Source organism: Stegodyphus dumicola, chromosome 8 (genome assembly GCF_044657685.1).
Source record: "Stegodyphus dumicola isolate Sdum_Otavi_A_Nest chromosome 8, ASM4465768v1".
NCBI lineage: Eukaryota > Metazoa > Arthropoda > Arachnida > Araneae > Eresidae > Stegodyphus > Stegodyphus dumicola.
In genome coordinates, this window is record NC_140775.1 from 65,757,090 (window position 1) to 65,777,795 (window position 20,706).

The 20,706-nt window shown below is 33.8% G+C and overlaps 1 protein-coding gene across 7 annotated transcripts in view; it reads left to right on the plus strand.

Annotated features, from left to right (window-relative positions):
* The window catches only part of LOC118196169 (irregular chiasm C-roughest protein-like), a 396,134-nt gene that overhangs the window by 293,065 nt on the left and 82,363 nt on the right, over positions 1-20,706 (plus strand). For all 7 annotated transcript variants that reach the window (XR_015042598.1, XR_015042596.1, XR_015042597.1 and 4 more), the window contains exon 5: positions 5,176-5,278. Coding sequence is in view for 4 of the 7 variants with exons in the window: in XM_085821918.1 (XP_085678044.1) it covers positions 5,176-5,278 (103 nt within the window). In the remaining 3 variants the exon portion in view is untranslated. The remainder of the gene's footprint in view (positions 1-5,175; positions 5,279-20,706) is intronic.

Here is a 20,706-nt window from a genome sequence, read left to right on the forward strand (position 1 = left end):
TTTACATCTGAAAAGTCTGCAATTTGACAAAGTCTTGTGGATGACACGGAATGAGTTTGGCTGGAGAGGGCCCTTCGGAAGAGAGTTTTTATTTTTCTCTTCTCAAACACAAAGCAAAGGGGCGTATTAGCCAGTTATGTTTTATTACCTCGTAATTTATAAATTGTGGAAAATAAGCCAAATTATCTGTTCCCGCTTTGTGGAAAAAAGCTTCATTCACCTCGCCAAGGTAGTCTCTTATTCAATATTCAGGTCGTTGTGTAGATTATGTTTCTTATACACCTTGAAGTATCCGTGATAAGGCGAGGAAACATATTCTGGACGCCTTGAAGTTTTGAGATATCTCTGCCACTGATATTTGCCTATGCGGGAGAAGCATAAACAAATGTTAAATGGGCATTGGCCATTGAGATCCTAGCTTCTTCGCGGGGCCGAATCCCGAGCACTTGAGAAGAGTGACTGTAATTTTAGAATAATACTGAACAGATTTCTACTGATTTGATTTAATCTCGTCCACGTAGATGAACGATTCAACGTAACTCCGAGATGTTTTGCTCATGTGACAAAAGTACAAACTTTCCAAAACATGATGAAATGAAAGCCTTTTTATTTTGAAATAGAATAGTAAAGTAAAGTTTTTTAGTTCAAGCATAAAAATAACAATTTTTTTAAATTAAAATCGTTTAAGACGTTTCTATTCATTTCAATAACTATCCTCATCCCAACTTCCAAGGTTAAGTGGAACCTAGCATTACAAATTGTTATACTACATTTTATATGTATATAAATAATGTAAGCCAATTTTTATCATAAAAAGAACCTATTATTTAATTAAGATGCAAATTGTAAAAACCTTATTAAGTTGCATCTAAGTCTATGATAAAAAAACCTCGATAAAGTGCATCTAAACCGCCGTTGTATCTTCTACTTCAATCAAGCCAAAATTAAAGATATAACGGTGAAATCTATGGATCAAGCTACAACCGATATGTGTGAGTTATAATTTAAAATATTAAGTAGTCCCGAAGTATACGTTAGTGACAAAACACATTCGGGAAAAATGAAAGAATCTGAAATCTATTAAGTATGCGAATTGTATTTAAAACACCCTCAAATATTGAATTGTTTAGAAAATCCAATTGATATTTCCTTAATTTCTTGTACGAAATAAAAGAAACTATTGTAATTTCGAATAATTTCCGGTATCATATTTCAATGATCACTGTCGAATTCATTTGTACGATTTTTTGCCCGATATCTGTACGTATGGATAGAAAAAATTACTCGTTTTCAAAGCGGATTATGAAATGGATTTAATGAGGATTCATTAAAGAATTTTTTGTGAAGTCTGTAAGAAGGTACGTAGTATGCATCTCGCATAACTCAAAACCGATTAGCCGTAGAACGTTGACATTTTCTATATGAGACTGCTATAACGTCTAGTTGCACATCTCCTTTTTTTGTTGCAATCGGCTGCACCAAACGACGTATATATATATATATATATATATATATATATATATATATATATTATATGTATGTATGTATGTATGTATAAATACACACCCTCTTATCCGGCTAAGTGAATATATTCTTACTAGAACGCCCGGCGGTCATATGAAATGACCGCTGTTCTAGATATTATAAATTGTAATTAAAATGATTTGTGCAAAGGTGTCTGCTAATTTAAACTGAATTACCCAGGACAGGCGGCGAGGACGCCCCTTTGCTTACTGCCCCACGGGGTTTTCCCCTTCTACTTGCTTAATTGATTAAAGTAGAATGCAATGAAGGAAACCACTGGCGGTACATTTCTTAAGAGCCACTGCTAGCTCAATCAATAAAGGTGATTTAAATAATGAAATGTTAATTCACATGTCAAAGGTCTCTTTGTACACAACATTTCTTGTGTAGATTTTTCCATCATTTTTCAGCTCGCCTTGCAGAGGACCATCCATTATTTTTAATTTTACGTCAGTTCTTTCACGAACTCTTAAACAGGCAACATAAAGTTTACCGTGTCCTAATGCAGGTTCAGGTAAAAATATGCCAACACTCTTAAGCGTTTGGCCCTGAGACTTATGGATGGTCATAGCAAAGGCGAGTTTTACAGGAAATTGTCTACGTCTCAATTGAAATGGCAACCCTGTGCCGTGGCAACTTCAGCCCATTTGCTAGTATAGTTACGCATGCAACCAATAAACTATGGGCGACAAACAGATACTTAAGCCGCATATATATATGGGGTGAAGTAACATTATCTCCTCCGAAACGGCTGGCTCCCGGGCTTAGCGAAGCACAGCATTGCATTCCACAGGTCCGTGGCACGCCATTTTGACCATTCGCGTTTTTTTGGAACTTTAATTAGCCGAGATATTAATTAAAAACTAATTTTCTCCCACGTTTTCCCTACATTCTCCACTTTCTTTCTTGGGTTTTCCCCTGTTAGAGGGATTTCGCTACGTGCCAAATTCTTTATTTTCGAATATCTATGGAAGGGCGCCGAATTGAAATTCGAGACGCATATGCTCGGATTCCAAAAAATTCTCTGAATCCATCGATACCTTTCTCATCTTCGTACGACTTTAATCGGCCGAGATATTAATTAAAAGCTGCCGAAGCGTTAATTTCCGCGCTCATTTTTTCCGCGTGGCAACAATAAACTATCGGCGACACACCCCTTATATATATAAAGATGTTCTGGTCAAGGCTTTTATGCTTTTAGTTAATCTGCGTGCAATAGTTGTTTTGTTTATATTTGCTATGTGTTTACATTTGAAACTGTTAGTACTGTAGTAAATTAAGTCAATTAATGCTTCAACCTAAGTATCGTTTTCCACAGTGAGAACAAGCTAACATTTAATTTTTATTCAGCAAACTTTTTATCTTTCTGCCCGTTGGCTGAATGACTTGTTTTTGTATAGAACCTCTAAAGTTAGCTGCAAAAATTGTTGTTTTAACTTTATATGTAGTTTCAGGAATTTCGGTATTTTGCAATTTTTATGAAGTCAAGTTTTGACATGTATTTTTATCTTGCCGTGAAGTGCGAACTGAATTGAACGAAATTTGAGGAAACGTTAAAAAAATTGCAGCAAAAAGTATCAATAGGCCGTACAAAGAAATTTAACAGGCCATACAAAGAAGTCATGGGCTGTTCACGTCAAATTTTTATTGTTAATGATATAAATATGCAAGTAAATCTGTATTTAGCGATTGCCAAAGATTGCAACGAAAGGTAAATTGGAATAATCATCTTAATTCAATTTTAAATATAATATGCATTATTAAATGATAAAATACTTGTTTATACTTAAAATATTATCCAGTGCCACATGTCGGTATGTTATTATCAGAAATATGACTTTAATTTCGGCTGATTTCATATTTGAAAGAATAATTAATTTAAGACTATATTTAAATCAGAATGGATTACATTTAAAAATCTTATGAACTTTTTAAACATTTTCACGAACTGCTCTTGAGCTGTTCTGTTTTGCATTGGAATGCATTCAGAAAGTTATTCGTATTATATTATCTTTAAATAGTTAAATATATTTTTTTATATTACTTCTTTTGTGTTAATCCACACAAAAGGATGGAGAGAGAAAGTAGCAGAGAGAAGTAGAATAGTTACAAATAGTTTAAGTCCAGTCGAGCTTTAAAATATCAGTTATCCTCGAGTGAAACGAACTCGTTCAAAAATGGAGAAAGGTCAGTCAGTCAAGAACATCTGCGAGTGACATTTCTGATCAGAGTGAAGTTAAAAGCAGAAGAGTTTTCTTTTCGGATGAAATCCTTTGTCCATGTCAAATCCCCTTCCATTTTTTTACTACCATTCATTCAGCTTTAGAATTTCTCGACAAAAGCCCGCCAAACCTTATTCTGTCTTCGATCGGAGCCTCTTTCCGTGGAAGGAGTTTTGTGATTTACATATCAAAGACTCGCTTTCGAAATCGTTCGGTTTTCCCTCGAAATGCGATGATCTTCGAAGCAGTGTGGTGGTGGTGGTGGTGGAACTTGTAGCCTCCAAGCTTAGGAGGCAAGGATGGTGGGTGGATGCATTTAATATCAGTTAGTGGTGGAGAATTTTGGAACTGGTTTTGTCTCCGATCTGGAGACGGAAGGCCTTAGGCGAGCTCGAGTTGTTCGGATAGATATCCATTTTGAAATGCAATTGCAATCCGCATACATTTGAAGTTAGTTGGAATCCTGGGACCTAAATTGATATGAATATCGATCGTATTATAATATGCAAACGGAAATTGCTGTAAGTGTATGGAAATTAGTAAGCGCATAGATATGAGTTATAGCAAGAAGTACTGGAACAAATATAGGACACTATGGGTTTCAGCAGATATGTCTTACGGTCAAAGATGCATTCAAATGCTTTGTGTAACAATGGTAAGTGAATTTCAGCATTCTGTGTCTTTAAATAACGGAAATTTAGTGGAAGTATACGTAGTCTGATTTAGCTTTATCGAAGAGCTATATTGAGTCATGCATTACTGAATTTGATTATAATAATTTAAGTTCGTTACAGATGTTTGCGTGATATTGTTATCAGACAACAAATGATAATTATTGATTTATAATCACTTTCGTGGAATCCATGTTAACTCATGGGAACGGGGAAACGCAAATAGCGTGTATAGTTTATATTATCAAATTATCATCGACGTTTTGAAGACAGCCAAAACATCAAGATCTAGTGAATATTTCGAACATAAATAAGTATTTAGAGTTTTTTGGATTTCGTTTTGCTCTGCATTTACTGTATGAGGAAGCTCAGTTGAGGCTGCATTCAATGACGGAAGTTTGAACTTCCTATGAAATCAAACTTCGTCACTGAATGAACAAGTATGAGTTCAGAGTGGTAATAGTACAATTAGAATATTTTAAGGTGTTCTTGACTTTCATTGTCGACATTTAGACAATAATATGTAAAACTAAATATAAAAGCCATTTATGTATACAAAATTACGAAAGATAAAATTTTTATAGTTGGATTTATTTCCTTTCAATTTTATCTTATAAAGATTATTAGTTTAATATTTCTGGAACTGTATCTTTAAAGCAGTTGTTAATATTTTTTATCCTCTTTGATTTGTGTAAAGAAATATCTCGCAACCTAATTAGACAATGATTTTGTTAACACTTTTCAATGTTTATTTTCAGATAAACCAAAGATAAATCGTGTTCACCCGGCGCCCCGAACTACGGTTAGTTTATATCAGACTACAAGGCTGGTCTGTGAGGCTGAAGGCAATCCTCCGCCAAGGTAAGAAATCTCAGTATTCTACAAATATCCTGGAAAAAATAGAAACATTTTTATATATGTGATAAAAATTTATTGATCAACAAGAAAACAGTAAAGCTTTTTAAAGGCACAGCTAAAAAGTGGAAAATTAGAAACTTTTCTTTACTAATTATTATAAAGAAACATTTCATGAATTACCTAGAAAATATTAATGAAGATTTTAATTTTATTAAAAACTAAATAACCTAATCATTAAAAAGCGTATTTATAATTTCTAGTGAATTAATCTTGATTGCCAGAGACTCAGTTACTGGTATCCGCTCTCTAACAAAGAAGCGAGCATTAGAAAAGTGACATTATTGGAGACATTTGATGAAACGTTTCCTCCGTTTAGTTTTCTTTTTTTTTAATATTTGAAACTTTTAATTCAATTTTGAAAACTTCAGGAACAATCTTTTAACCACATTTTTTTATATCTTATGGTAAAATACATTTTATTATATGAAATAAATCAGAAAGATCTATGAAACAATAATTAGTTTAACTGTCAGAAAAATCCTACGCAATGTTATTAATAATTTGATGCTTATTTATCCAAATCTTAAATTAATCGGATTAAGAATTTCGAAAAATTACGTGAATTCGAGAAAACGAACAGGTACGAGGTACATGAGACTTCTCTCCCATAGCATTTATAGCCTGTAATATTTCTCCCGGGTAATTTTGACGGTTAGCTTAATTTGAGAACTTCCTGTAGATATACTAGAATTCAAGAAAAGCTCGAAGTCAATTTTCTAAAATCATCAGCACGTTACAATCCACGAATAACTTGATTACAACAGTGGAAAATTTTATCTGTCATATTCTACTTTTCTTCATAAATGCTGCATAAATTTCTTTACTAATATCAGAAATATTTAACTAGCAAACTAACAGTTGTCTGATTTATTACAAATTTCTGATTTATTGCATCATTACTGTGTGGAATATTAACATGTGAGTTCTGAAAATGAGATGTTAATGGAATAACAGAATAAATTTATTTTTGTCTGATCTTCCCCGAAATTTATGAGAACGGAAAATTTGAGCTGAAATCTATCTCTGAAAATAATATGTTTTGGAAGTAAGGAATATCCGTTATGACATTAACTTCATATTGCTGTTTCTCCGAGAGTAATAAATTTTATGCTTTTATGCTATGTTTACTGCCTCTTTGATTCAGATATGCAGAATAATCCATCATAATTTGCAATTAAACATCTTACAAGTAACAAACTGTCACGGTGTATGTAATGTTAAGTTTGAACAACTGGGAATGTCTTTCTGAGACTGAAAAACTTATGTTAACAAATGTTTTGTAGTATTTCTTAGCCTCAATGAGAATTTATTCATAAGCTTGTTTGAATCTTATTATGCCCTAAAACCTCGAAGGCCTAAAATCATTAAGCACATCAAAGGAAGAATTACTCCCTTCTCTCTGATGGGCAGGTAAATAACAAAGTGAGCAACAGAATGTTCCCAAACTTGGTTTTTGGTGCCTGAATGGACCTCAGATAGGGTGCTTTTTCATACATAAGGGAAGCAAAAACCATTTCTTGTATAAAATTTCTCACGAAAGCATCATTTCTAAGAAATATATGCCCACCAGTGGCTGAGTGATAAAGTTGCTGAACTCGAGTTCGAGCTGGATTGGAATCCAGGCAAATAATTTGGTAATAAATGCAGTTACGTTTATTTATAAACTTTCCGCTTACTTATCTGACTGAGTGATAAAGTTGCTGAACTCGAGTTCGAGCTGGATTGGAATCCAGGCAAATAATTTGGTAATAAATGCAGTTACGTTTATTTATAAACTTTCCGCTTACTTATCCCTTACACTATCGCCCAACCAGTGGCTGAGTGATTAAGAACACTAAATACTAGTAGTTCGAATCAGGTTCGAAACAAGGTGAATGCGCTGACAGCATGGGCTTTTTTCCCGTATGTAACATGCATAGGATCCACTAACCCTTATAAAGTTCTCCACGAAGGCGTACCTCTCCTTAGACACATATCCCTTTTTCCCTTTGTCATAATCATATAAAACCAAACCTAACGAAGATTCCTGTCCAGTATTTTAATCAATAAACAAATAAATAATCTAATCTGATCAACATTTAATGCTAACTGTTAACTTTTCCGTTATTAAAGCGACAGTTATATTGAAGTAAATATTCCAAATTCAACTTTCATTGATAGCAAATGATTAATTGTATTCTTGTTATTATATGCCTGAGAGCGTTCGAGAAATAATATTAATAACTATTTATTTATTCGGATGTTAGATACCTACCGACTGAATGACAAGTAAGGGATTTTCTGATTTTCTGCACGTATTAGTAAAATTTATGTCATTAGCCTTCAACATTTTCCACCATGGTATCTCGCGTAAAGCAGCTTTTGTCCCATCCAATCTTGTTGCCAATAACAGATAGGATTATTTTTCGGAAATAATGAAATTATTTATTTGCTCAAGATGTCAGGCTAGAGTCAGTGTCTACTATGTAACATGTGATCAGCAATAAAACGTTGATCAACTCAAGCATTTAAATGCAAAGGCAAATACATACATAGATTAACAAAATCAGTATGTAGAAAGGTTTGATGTTCATTTAAAATGTGACTACAAATGATGTATAACAAAATGTGTGGGATGAAATAACACGTAACTCATCAAAATCAGAAACTTCAAAGTTTGCATGATTATTAATCTATCATACATACTGAATAGCCAAAATATTAAACAGCGTCTATTTTTTAGCATTTATGTATCAGTCTTCCAGAGATGTTTAATCATGTATCAGCCACGAATTGTCTATATAAAGTATATTTATCTTGAGAAGAAGTAGTTATTACTGCTGTTAGTGTGAAAATACGTTAAGGCAGGTGACAGGTGATGAAGGACGTGGGCACCTGGCTTCTACCTGAAGTAAGCAGTTGTATAGCCCTCGTCCTTCCTTGTCCAGAGTTTACTGAAGAACTTATGAATTTAGGTAAGTTATATGGCCATACAATGGCTACTATTTTGGAGACAGATGATGCTAGAAAAATATTTCAAAGCCAGAATAAAAAACAGACAACGTAACATATAAAACGTAAGTATCAATAAAATACTTTGAAATCGTATAGGAAACATAAATCATAAAATACTTATAAAACACTAATTCAGAATGTTAGGCGTGTTATTGTGTCTTACTTATAAAACAGTCTAAATTATACATAAACAATACATAGACGATACTAAGTAACTGCCATTCGGAAGACCACAATTTGTTCATAGTTCAATCCAATTTCTGCATTAAACTGCAAGTTATTCAGCCGGCAGCAAAGAATATCTGTGCATCGCGCGATAGGAGGTAGGGGTCTTGCGGACTTTGGTACGTATTCCTAGTCCCTTGTAACCAGGGTGCAGTTGATTGAGCTGCTTCCGATGTTCATAAAGTGATGGGCTATACCTGGTGTTGTTAAATGTTGCATCTTTCCGTAACTGCATGATGCAAGGGATGGTGGATTCATGTTCCGGTTGTAGGTGCAATGGGAGAGAACACGCAAATAATATTGCGGCACTGATGTCTTTAGTGCGATACAGATTGCAGAGATTTAATCGAAAGGTGCGTTGGATTTGAGTGACTTCGATCGAGTGTAACCATGGGCGACAGAAGACTCGATTCCAACATTTCTGAAACGATTAAATCAGGTATTTCTCGTGCAATAGTAGCTTGGGCATTTAAAGAAAGTGTGTGAAGCAAAAATGCTTCACACACTAAAGAAATTCTGCTGGAAAACTGCTACTGAATCACAGATGCAAAAGGCTACCGGTACGCAATCTTCCCAGCAATTGAAGAGCAATATATGGACAAACTGAAGCTCAGTGCAATTAAGGCGCATACAAAGCACATCCGAACGCATGATACCACTGACGCTTTTCACGGTGAAAGTTTTTTAACCCAAGATACCATCATTTTGCCTAGGCTATCAATAATAAAAAGGAAATTACAGTTGCTGGAGCCCATGACTTCCCAAACTGAATACCTGAAGATTAGAAAAAAAGGTGTTTAGCTGGATGAATTTTGTTTCCTGCTCGATCATTTAGAACACAGGGTCAGAATTTTACGTAATCAGAAATATTTCGTGAATTCTTCGTGTCTAATGAAAATTTTTCAAGTTTATCTTATTGAAAAAAAAAAAAAAAAAAAAGGTGTGGAAAATATTTTTCTGGAATGCAGTGGATCCCTTGATATGCCTGGTAACAGATCCCAGTATAGTAGCAGTAAAAATCCTTTCCTTATTTCAATATAATGAATATTGAATCTTGTAGGAAGAATAAAGCTAATTTTTCAGAATAAACAAAATACCTTTATTTAAATTTTAAAACAGAACCAAAAAAAATAAATACTGCAGCTCTAAACTATCAAAATTTTAAACTCTTAATTACTGCAGTTAAAACTCTTACAACTATTCAAAAATTAAAAACATTCAACTCTCTAAACAAAAATATATATATAAAAATCTTTCGAATCCTCTTCTTGTTGCCACACCGTAAAATGCAAGTTCTTGTCCTATTATTTATATTTCACGTTCTCTTTAAGTCACGATCTTCACAAGTCATGATCTTTACAAGTCACGATCTTTACAAGTCTCCCCACAAGAAGCACATTCGTCACCGTAGAGACAATGTTGCTCAGAGTTCATTGAGAGAGAAAGAGTTAACAGCTAACCTTGACAAAGCATCAGCATTCCCATGTGAACTTCCTTTGCGGTATGTCACAGTCATGTTATACCGTTGTAACGCTAAGGCCCAACGAGACAGTTTAGCACCATGAGGGGCGCTTTGGGTCAAGTAGGTGAGGGGATTGTGATCAGACACAATCTGCACTTTGGCACCGAAAATCCATGTGTCAAATTTTTTCAAGGCTTCGATGACACAAAATGCTTCTCGTTCGATGGTTGACCATCGTTGTTGACAGGGCGTTAATTTCTTGCTGAAAAATGCAATGGGCATTTCTTTGCCATGTTCGTCGTTTTGAGCTAAACACGCTCCAATTGCGAAAGCAGATGCATCCGTATAGAGTTGAAAGGGCTTGCTGATGTCCGGAGTATGCAGAGATGGCATTTTAATCAACTCTTCTTTAAGTTTGTTAAAAGCTGCTTCTTTTTCAGAGTCCCATGGAATATTATTTGGAACACTCTTCTTTGTAAGGTTTGTTAGAGGTAAAACAATCTCAGAAAAATTTGGGATATAATCCCTATAGTAGCTTGCTAGCCCTAAAAGACTCCTGACTTCTTTTTTAGTGGTAGGCTTAGACAGATTTCTGATGACTTCCACTTTCTCAGGATCTGGAGAGTGAGTGCCAGAACCTATTACATGTCCTAGAAACTTCACGTGGCTCTTTCCGAAATCACACTTTTCTAGATTTGCGGTTAGACCTGCGCTTCTCAGTGTCTGAAACACTTGGTCGATGTGATAGAGGTGGCCATCCCAAGTTTCAGAAAATATTGCCACATCATCAATATATGAACGGCAGTAGTTCTTATGGTTTGCAAGCACCTTATCCATCGATTTTTGGAAGCTACTTCCAGCATTTTTCAAACCGAAAGGGAGAACTTTCCATTGGTAATGGCCGGAATGAGTGATAAATGCTGTGTAGGGTTTAGCTTCTTCTTTTATAGGAATTTGCCAATATCCCTTGGTTAAATCGAGAACTGTTATGAATTTGGCTTTCCCTATTTCGAATAGTAAATCTTTAGCAATCTTCATCGGATAGGCGTCCGGAATTGTGAAGCTATTTAAAAGCCTGAAGTCTATGCACAGTCTAACGCCGCCATTCTTTTTTGCAACACATACTATAGGATGTGCCCAGTTACTGTCACTGGGTTCTATAAGATCCCATTCTAACAGTTTTTTAACTTGACGATCGACTTCCTCTTGAAGTGAAACAGGAACACGGTAGGGCCTCAATCTTTTCGGATTACATCCTTCTGTAACCTTGATGTCATGACCATCAACATTGGCTTGACCAGGTTTGCTACTGAAAACATCTACATAAGATTTTAGTACTTTAAATAGTCCTTCCCGTTGGTAATATTTTAAGTCACCTTTCGAATTTTGTAAATGGGTCCAGATATCATCAGCAGATTTATTCATAAGATCTGCTAGTGCATAGTGAATATCTCCAAACTCTTCATCTTGGTCAAAAATGATACCAACGTGATCTACACGAGCAATATATGGCCTTAACTTATTTATATGGAGTTCCCTAATACTTCCGTTTTCCATTTCGATTTTGGCAGAGTGTGGCCTGGTAAGTTTGATCACGGTAGCTGGTCCTTGCCACGTGTTGAGCAATTTATGTGATGATGATGGCATTAACACGAGGACTTTGTCCCCAACATTGAAAGTCTTTTCTTGAGAACGTAAATTGTATCTTGAAGTGTACTCTTCTTGAGATATTTTGGAATTTGCTGATGCAATGTCATGAGCTTTTCTTAATTTTTCTAAAAGGTCTTGTAGATAATTTTCAATTGAACGGGAAGCTGTAACTGGAATGCTACGTTCACCTGTCCATATTTCTTTCAGCAAAGATAATGGTCCTGGTGGTATTCTTCCATATACCATCTGGAAGGGAGACAAACCAGTGGTGCTATGTGGCACTTCTCTGTAGGCAAACAGGAGATAGGGAAGATTCAAATCCCAGTTTCTGCCATGTTCTTGGATATTTTTGTTCATCATCTCTTTTAAGGTTCTACTCCAACGCTCGACAGCACCCATACTCTCGGGGTGTCCTGGAGTGGAGAATCGTGGAGACACACCAAGTAAGTTCTCAAAGGCTCGGGTGAGTTTGGCTGTGAAATTAGTTCCCTGGTCGGAACAAATCACTTTTGGAAATCCAGTTTGAGTAAAAAACCTCATCAAAACGTTGCATGTTGTTTTCGCACTTATGTCTTTGACGGGGGTGGCTTCTGCCCATCTGGTGCATAGGTCAACTGCACATATCACAAACCGATGACCTCTCCTGGATGGAGGTTCTAATGGCCCGATACAATCCACGCTCCATACTTCAAAGGGTGTTTCCGGCCTAACAATAGGTTGAATTGGGATTCGATCTTTGTACGTAACTGTTCTCCTCAATTGGCATTCTTTACAACTTTCACAGAATTTTTTAACATCTTGCTTAATAGTAGGCCAAAAGAATGAGTACTTGATTCGTTGAATTGTCTTTTTCTCACCGAGGTGGCCGGCAAGAGGGATTTCATGTGCCATTCTTAGGACTTCCCTTCTTTTTTCTAAAGGTAATACAACTTGCTTAATGTTTTCACCACAGATATATTCGGAATGAAGTAATATGCCATCATCGAAAGTATATGAATTTTGATTTTTATTTGCCCATTCAAAGCATTTTTTCAGAGTTTCGTCTTGTTCTTGATGTGTCTTGAATTCTAGTCTTACCTTGTTCGTTGTTTTCAGAGACTCTATGTTTTCTTGGGAAATCTGATTAACAACAGCCAAATTTGTAGTAATGTAAACTGGTGAGGGTTTATCATCTGTCTCTTTGTACTCTAAGGGGGATGCATCCCAATGACGATCACAGTTCCACAGTTCGATATTTCCACAGAGTGTTTCATAAGCTGAAGAACTCAATAGCAAGTCGGTAACTAGCTTTTTTGAAACAGCACACGTAATGGACACTCTACCGTGAAAATCATCGTCAATTTTCATCTGGAAAATCTTTAGTGGAGTAATTTCGTTTTCACCAAAAGCAGAAGATATCTCTATTTTACTTTCTCCTTCGCAAGGTATGTTGTCAACCAATTTCTCACGGACTACTGAAATTTGTGCTCCCGTGTCTACGATTCCATTTAGAATAATATCTCCACATTTAACTTTGACCAGTTTTAATACATCTATGTTTCTAGATACGTCTACTGATTTTGAGACAGGAATAGAGATCTTGGCAGTTAGCACTTCTGGTTTTTCTTTTTCTGTAAGGGGTGCTTGTGTTTGTATTAAGTTGTTTTGTGCTGTTACAGAAGCACTTCTTGGTATCCGATTTTTGGTACATAACTTAGATGTATGACCTTCTTTTCCACAATTATAGCAAGTTAGTTTGAAACTAGGCTTTTGTGGTTCGTCACTCTTACGGGATGGGTACACTCTTGGCGTGTTTTCAGCGGACAGCGATTTATTTCTGAAAGCTCTTTCTGGAAGAGGAGAATGAGGTTGCCATTTTTTATTAGTTCTGTCTGCTGATGGATTACCACCAGTCCGTTTTGAGATATTACGAACACTGTCATATTCGTCAAGTTTATCAGCTAATTTGGTTGGAGAAACGAACTTCGCCCAGTCGTCCAGAAGATGGTCTCTTACTTCATAGGGTACTCTTTTCTTAATTTGGTCAGTAATAATCAAGTCTTTTAACGCGGCAAAATTTGTGATTTCAAGACCATTGATCCATTCTTCAAAATAACTTGTAATTTCGTAGCAAAAATCTCTCCATGATTTTTCAGCGCTCTTTTGGTGCATCACAAATTTTTTCTAAAGCTTTCAGGATTTAATTTAAATCTCTTCAATAAAATGGCCTTAATGTACTCATAATCTTCAAAATTTTCTTCAGATTCCCTACCAATTAATTGAATGATTTCAGATGGCATTAAAGTCAATAAACATGAAACCCAATCTTTAGGATTAATCTTTGTCCTTTTAGCTTGTCTTTCAAATAAGGATAAATAAATCACAATATCATCGTGTCTTAAATTGAATTTGGGAATAAGCTTAATTAAATCAAAATTATGATGTCCATTTTCATTTGTTGGTGGAGTTTGTGTTAGTCGAACACGAGATTCAATTTCGAGTTTCCTCAATTCAAACTCTATTTGCTCTCTTTTCTGCTGTGCTTCTAATTCTTCTTTCCTTCGCCTTTCCTCAAGCTCTTCTTTCTCCTTTCTTCGCTGTTCCTCAATCTCTTCTTTCTCCTTTCTTCGCTGTTCCTCAATCTCTTCTTTTTCCTTTCTTCGCTGTTCCTCAATCTCTTCTTTCTCCTTTCTTCGCTGTTCCTCTTCTTTTCTTTTCCTCTCTTCAATAATCGTTAAAAACACTTCTTTAGCAAATGCTTCATCATATGTATCACTTTGAATTATTTCATTTTTTATCGCCACGATTTTCATACTTGGATCTACTTGAATTTCTAATTCAGCAGCTAAAGCCAGCAAATCCTCTTTTTTCCCACGTCCCATAAAAGCCATGTCTCGATTTTATTCAGCCAATAGACTCTTAGTTTTATGAAAAGCTATTTTTTTTCTTTTCTTTTTCTATTTAAATATAATTCACAATGAATTTAATTTTATTCGACACGAAAATCAATCAGTAGAATCAATACTTAATGTGTTGTTCACCTACTCTGGCGAGTCAAACGAAATTACATTTGAACACTGGCGTATTCATTACTTTGAAAATTACATTTGAACACTGGCGTATTCATTACTTTGAAAATTACATTTGAACACTGGCGTATTCATTACTTTGAAAATTACATTTGAACACTGGCGTATTCATTACTTTGACAAGTAAATAAACTAAGATTCCATGACGGAAACAATAATTAACTTTTCATAATCTTAATTAACTATTTTACGTTTCCAAGGTAAATTGAGCTCTCACCTGAGTTATTTTGGTTCGTAATTATATGCGGGGAAACTCCGATCCTGTCGACTGCGCCAGTAAAAATCCTTTCCTTATTTCAATATAATGAATATTGAATCTTGTAGGAAGAATAAAGCTAATTTTTCAGAATAAACAAAATACCTTTATTTAAATTTTAAAACAGAACCAAAAAAAATAAATACTGCAGCTCTAAACTATCAAAATTTTAAACTCTTAATTACTGCAGTTAAAACTCTTACAACTATTCAAAAATTAAAAACATTCAACTCTCCAAACAAAAATATATATATAAAAATCTTTCGAATCCTCTTCTTGTTGCCACACCGTGAAATGCAAGTTCTTGTCCTATTATTTATATTTCACGTTCTCTTTAAGTCACGATCTTCACAAGTCATGATCTTTACAAGTCACGATCTTTACAGTAGCCTTAACTCTATCATGTACGATCATGTACACTGGTTTATGGTTGTGATGTTTTCTGATGTAGATTGTCCTTTTCAGCAGGGCAACTTGCCTGCTAAAAGACACCATCTACAGTAATGATATCAGAATAGGACAAGAATGTATATCAAGACAGGAATTATATCAGCAGCTTGTTGAGTCCATGCTCACAAGAGTATCAGCTGTGATCAAAGCTAAATGAAGACTGATGCGTTATTTATGGGTGTCTCCAATATTTTGGCTATTCTGTGCTTATGTTCTCACTATTAGTGAATTTTATTCTATCATGAATATAATTTTATACATTATGTAATGAGATGTAAGAGAAATATAGTAGTCTTAGTTTTAGAAGAAAATCCAGCCGTGATAATATGCCAATTTCAAATGAATAGGTTCACTGAAGTTTCAGAGATGGCAGGTCTCCTCCTATATGATATTTTAGTCATGCATTTTAGTTAAATCGACTTCTTATTCAAAAGAAGCATTTACACTTACACAACGAATGTAAACTAATGAGAAAGAACTAAATCTGTCAGACAGATAAGATTTATGGCTCATCATTATTTGTCTTTCTTAACAAACTTTCAGTTTTTCTTAATAAAGCACTTAATTCAAAAATACATTTATTTGGTAGGAAAAATCATCTAAACATTCCTCATCCCTTGAAAGTTTTAGTTTCAATTTATGATTTTCAAATCGAAGAATATGAACAGATAATAGCTCATAGATTTATTTTCTTCTTCCTCTCTTTCATATTTATTCAAAAGGTGCTCTATATGTTAAGTTAAACTAATGAGAAAGAACTAAATCTGTCAGACAGATAAGATTTATGGCTCATCATTATTTGTCTTTCTTAACAAACTTTCAGTTTTTCTTAATAAAGCACTTAATTCAAAAATACATTTATTTGGTAGGAAAAATCATCTAAACATTCCTCATCCCTTGAAAGTTTTAGTTTCAATTTATGATTTTCAAATCGAAGAATATGAACAGATAATAGCTCATAGATTTATTTTCTTCTTCCTCTCTTTCATATTTATTCAAAAGGTGCTCTATATGTTAAGTTTACAACGAATAAGCATAAAATTTATAATCAAGGAAAATATTCTCCTGAAGTTGTCTTTAGAAATTACTATTTTCGTTTACATTTTTGCCATACCATGACTAAAATTAGCTTTATTTAAAGCATAAAAATAGTTTCTGTATTTAACTTCATTCGTTATATATATACCTTTACTCATATTTATGAGCCATTCCATCTTCATTCCGTGATATCTAGGTGTTCCCTTTTTCTCCCTACTGTTAAGATCTTTTAATAGAGATAAATTATCATAATTAGAATCATGTAATACAAAGATACCTTAATTACTAAGCTTCATGAAATTATATATAAAAAGATAACAATATACACTACAAATAGTGGCTTTTATGTAGTGAAGTTGATAACTTACTACTTTGACCAGTTATTTTAATTTATACTTAATTAACATATTTAACATATCATAATTTATTATAATAACTAATTACATATTAATTAATGTATAACTGATACTTTTCTATATATATTACGTTATGCTTTTTTTAGCAGCTGAGCAATTGCCAGACTGCTTTTTTGTATAAAATGGCTGTTTTCAGTCAGAAAATATTTCATCGTTTTACCAAAATACAGATTTTAAGCAGCATACGGATATATGCAGAAATAAGATTTGTCGTATTTCTCATGTCTTGTAAATGATGATAGTCCTTATTATAAATGATGATAGTTTCCTTAAGAGCCATTAATATTTCACCATCTCCGATGTTTGTGTTGAGATCTATGATGCCTTGAATTCAAAAATAGAAGAATAGTTTCAAATGTCGTTTAGGCTTTTTTTGCACTTTGAATTTCTATGATTTATTTATTAAAAAAATAAATACAGAATCTTTTTTTGTTTACTTATCAGGCTACTGAAAATGAAAAAAATAAAGAATTATAAAATTATTACAGAAAAATAAACTTTTCTGAGAAAAAAAAGCATATTGAATTTCGGATTTTCTTTATTTTATAATCTACTTATTCGATTAAAATTTAATTTTTTTAATATGAATCATAACCGATTTGGTATTTTAAAGAATCAATGTGGTAGTATAAAAACATTTAATCTTTAAGATAAGAAACGAAAAGGCCGAAAAATTAAGAAATAATTAGATTAGAGATTCGCGGAATAGAATTTAACGAATGAAATGTACAAAATCAAATTCTGTAAAACAGAGCATTGTATATTAACTGTATTATATGTTCAATGATTTCTGAAGTAACCAATTCCAGTTTAATTAAATTAAAATTATTTGTTTCCACATAATTGCAGCTTCCACCACCAAATCATGGTACAAAGAATGAAAATCACCATACTCTCTGCATTCTTGTTTAGTGTAGATTTAACTCACACAACTTCAGGATTTCTATTCTGTACAAATTTATACGTTCCTTCATAAGAATATATAATGCTTCAGAAATAAGTCCGGGTACTGTATAGATAAGTAAACGTTTAAGTTTGAGGAAATATTTTGTTAGAAACGATTATATATTTCTCGTTGACGAAAAAAGAAATATTATTTATCATCATATTTTTGACAAAATTTTTTATTTCCTATTTGCTAGGAGGCCAGAAATAATAAGGTTTTATCCATATTAACATTTGCACATTTGCTGCTTCTCAGTGCATGTACACTTTCGAAAAAAAAAAGAGATTTCTGTATCTTCTGTTCTACTGAACCAATTGGCGAAACTCACATTGCATCTTTCATGTCTCGAAAGAGCGACTTAGGATATGTATCAGATATATATATAACATTGTTCTAATATAGGCATTTTTTCACAAAATCGGACTTTTTATTAAATGGCATGCCATTTTTTTTCCATATTTCGATTCTACGACTCAAATTATGCCAAAGTGTAAAAATTATGCCTTTGTAAAATCGCGCGAAAATTAGCTCTGAAAGTTTTAGCTCCGGAATATTAATTCTGTTTGGTATGTATTTATTAATATTTCTTTTTTTATTACACTTATTTGATTCCTCCTTTCACAGATTGAAATTTAGGTTCATTTGAAATAAAATATACCCATACTTTATGAGTTATTTTGAGAATTTGTATTTTTAAATAATTTTTATAAATTTTTCGAAAACCATTTTTATCATAACTTACAAAATTTTTATCATCATCTTAAAGTAGATGTATTTCCAGGCAATCCTCCAAAAGATTAGAGTTTTTATTGAAAATTTTCTAAGATATCTATGAATTTACATATTGGAGCGTTTTTACATTTGGCATCTTTTTTTGAGCGAAAATAGCGTTAAACGATGATACGCACTTTGTTAAGAAAGTATGAAGGAGGACTTTTTTCGCTCGTTTACAATGATAAAACGAAAAGGAAAATGAGTTGCTATAAATTAAGAAGTTCGCCAAGTAAATTATTCTTGGAGAAAACTGAAAAAAATACACCAAAATAAATTTTTTAAAATTCATTCATTGTAGATGAAGCTACTAGTGTGCTTTCTTTTTGGTTATTTTGAACGACATGTCCACCACACTTACTTTACAATAGCAAAATTATCTGATCTATGTATCATAAAAATAGGCATTTTCACACTTTGAACTTATTTCTATGCACAATACGACTCGCAACTTTTCTCAATAATCCCAAGAGTCTCGTTTCATGTTTCTACTCTTGATAAACCGCTATTTTTCTCTATTTGTCTCATAAGGATTTTGATTCTTTCGGAACTAGATTGACAACACGTGATCTGCTTTAAACTGTATTTTTGGTGGTCTCTTTTCCTATTTTTGTTATTTTATTTTATTTTTGTCGAATTTTTATGCTTAAAAGTAACAAAATATTACCCTTAAGAAGAAAGACCGAAAAGTAAAGTACACTGATATTTTTGACGACAATTTTTAAACCAGACAAGGCAAAAACTTTTTCAGTGAATCACTAGATTTTGACTATTTTTAAACCTAAGATCCCAGATTTTCGAGCCATACCTTCTACTAGATATCCGTTCTACCGACATTTAACCTTTTCCGTGCTAGTGCATTTCTGAAATTACATCCATTGCAAATGAATTATGATTGGCTTTTAGCCGAATTGAGCCGTTGTCCCAAAATAAAACTTTTAGCGGCACCAAACTGATAAAGGTTCATATGGTAGTAAATTATGTACTTTTAGAGTTTTCTGTTTAGCCCATAGAAAACAACCTATTTATCGTTGCTCTTCATTTTTTGATGAAACAAAAAATCACAACAATTCTGTGCCTTAATTCACTAACAAAGGCATTTTTGCCCTTTAATTCGCTCAGAAAGGTGACATTCTTATACCGTACTTCATGTGAATGATTAACGCTTCAAACGACTTGAACACCTACCGTCGACTGTTTGCAATTTTGTATAAGTTCACGTAGCAGATTTTTGTCCACGAGCTGTACTAAAGCTAATCCCAAGATGAAATAATTTATTTTAGGTATTTCATCCTTACGTTGAAAAATAGCTTAAACGCATAATTGTCCATACATCGATAATTTTAAAACATACAGGACATGTGCTTCGAAAAGTAATCTATGTTTTGATTTAATAACTTACTAAATCATTGGCTACAAAATAAATGTGCTTTAATTTCTAGTTCTTTCCCTTACTTCGCCCACCAGCGGCCAAGTGGTAAAGACGCTGAACACTGGTAGTTCGGTCCGAGGTTCGAATCCCGCGAACGGGCTGGCTGCATGGGCGTTTTCGTGGTTTTTCCCATGTGTAACGTGTATACGAGCCAGTTTCCCTTAGAAAGTCCTCCACGAAAGGCATCCCTCCTCTTAGGCAGATAGCCCTAGTGTGCTTTGCCATAATTAAATACACCACACCTTTCCCTTACTTCTGTACTGAAAGTTGGTCTCTTGGCAAATATCTTGTTGAGAATCAGAAATGGTAAGGTGGTATTGGTATTCAGCATGCCGAAAACGCATTGATATTGGTGCTATAGGGTAAATCATTCAAAATCGATTGTAACTATAATTTACAACGCGTCCCATCAAATCAAGCAAACTTTGGGATCTTTAATACATTGAGTTTTTTTATACTATTTGGATACTCTTGTAAATAATTAGGGCCAGTTCAGGAAGATGCAGTCTTACACTATTTTACTGCAGTTGTAAGGATTTATTTATATTTATATAACTAATTATTCTAAGTAGCTTTGCTGCCATTATCCCTTTCTGTTTTCCTGCCTGAATGCTAATATTTAGTTCGCGCATATTCAAATGATGTAGAACGAGATAGTATTTA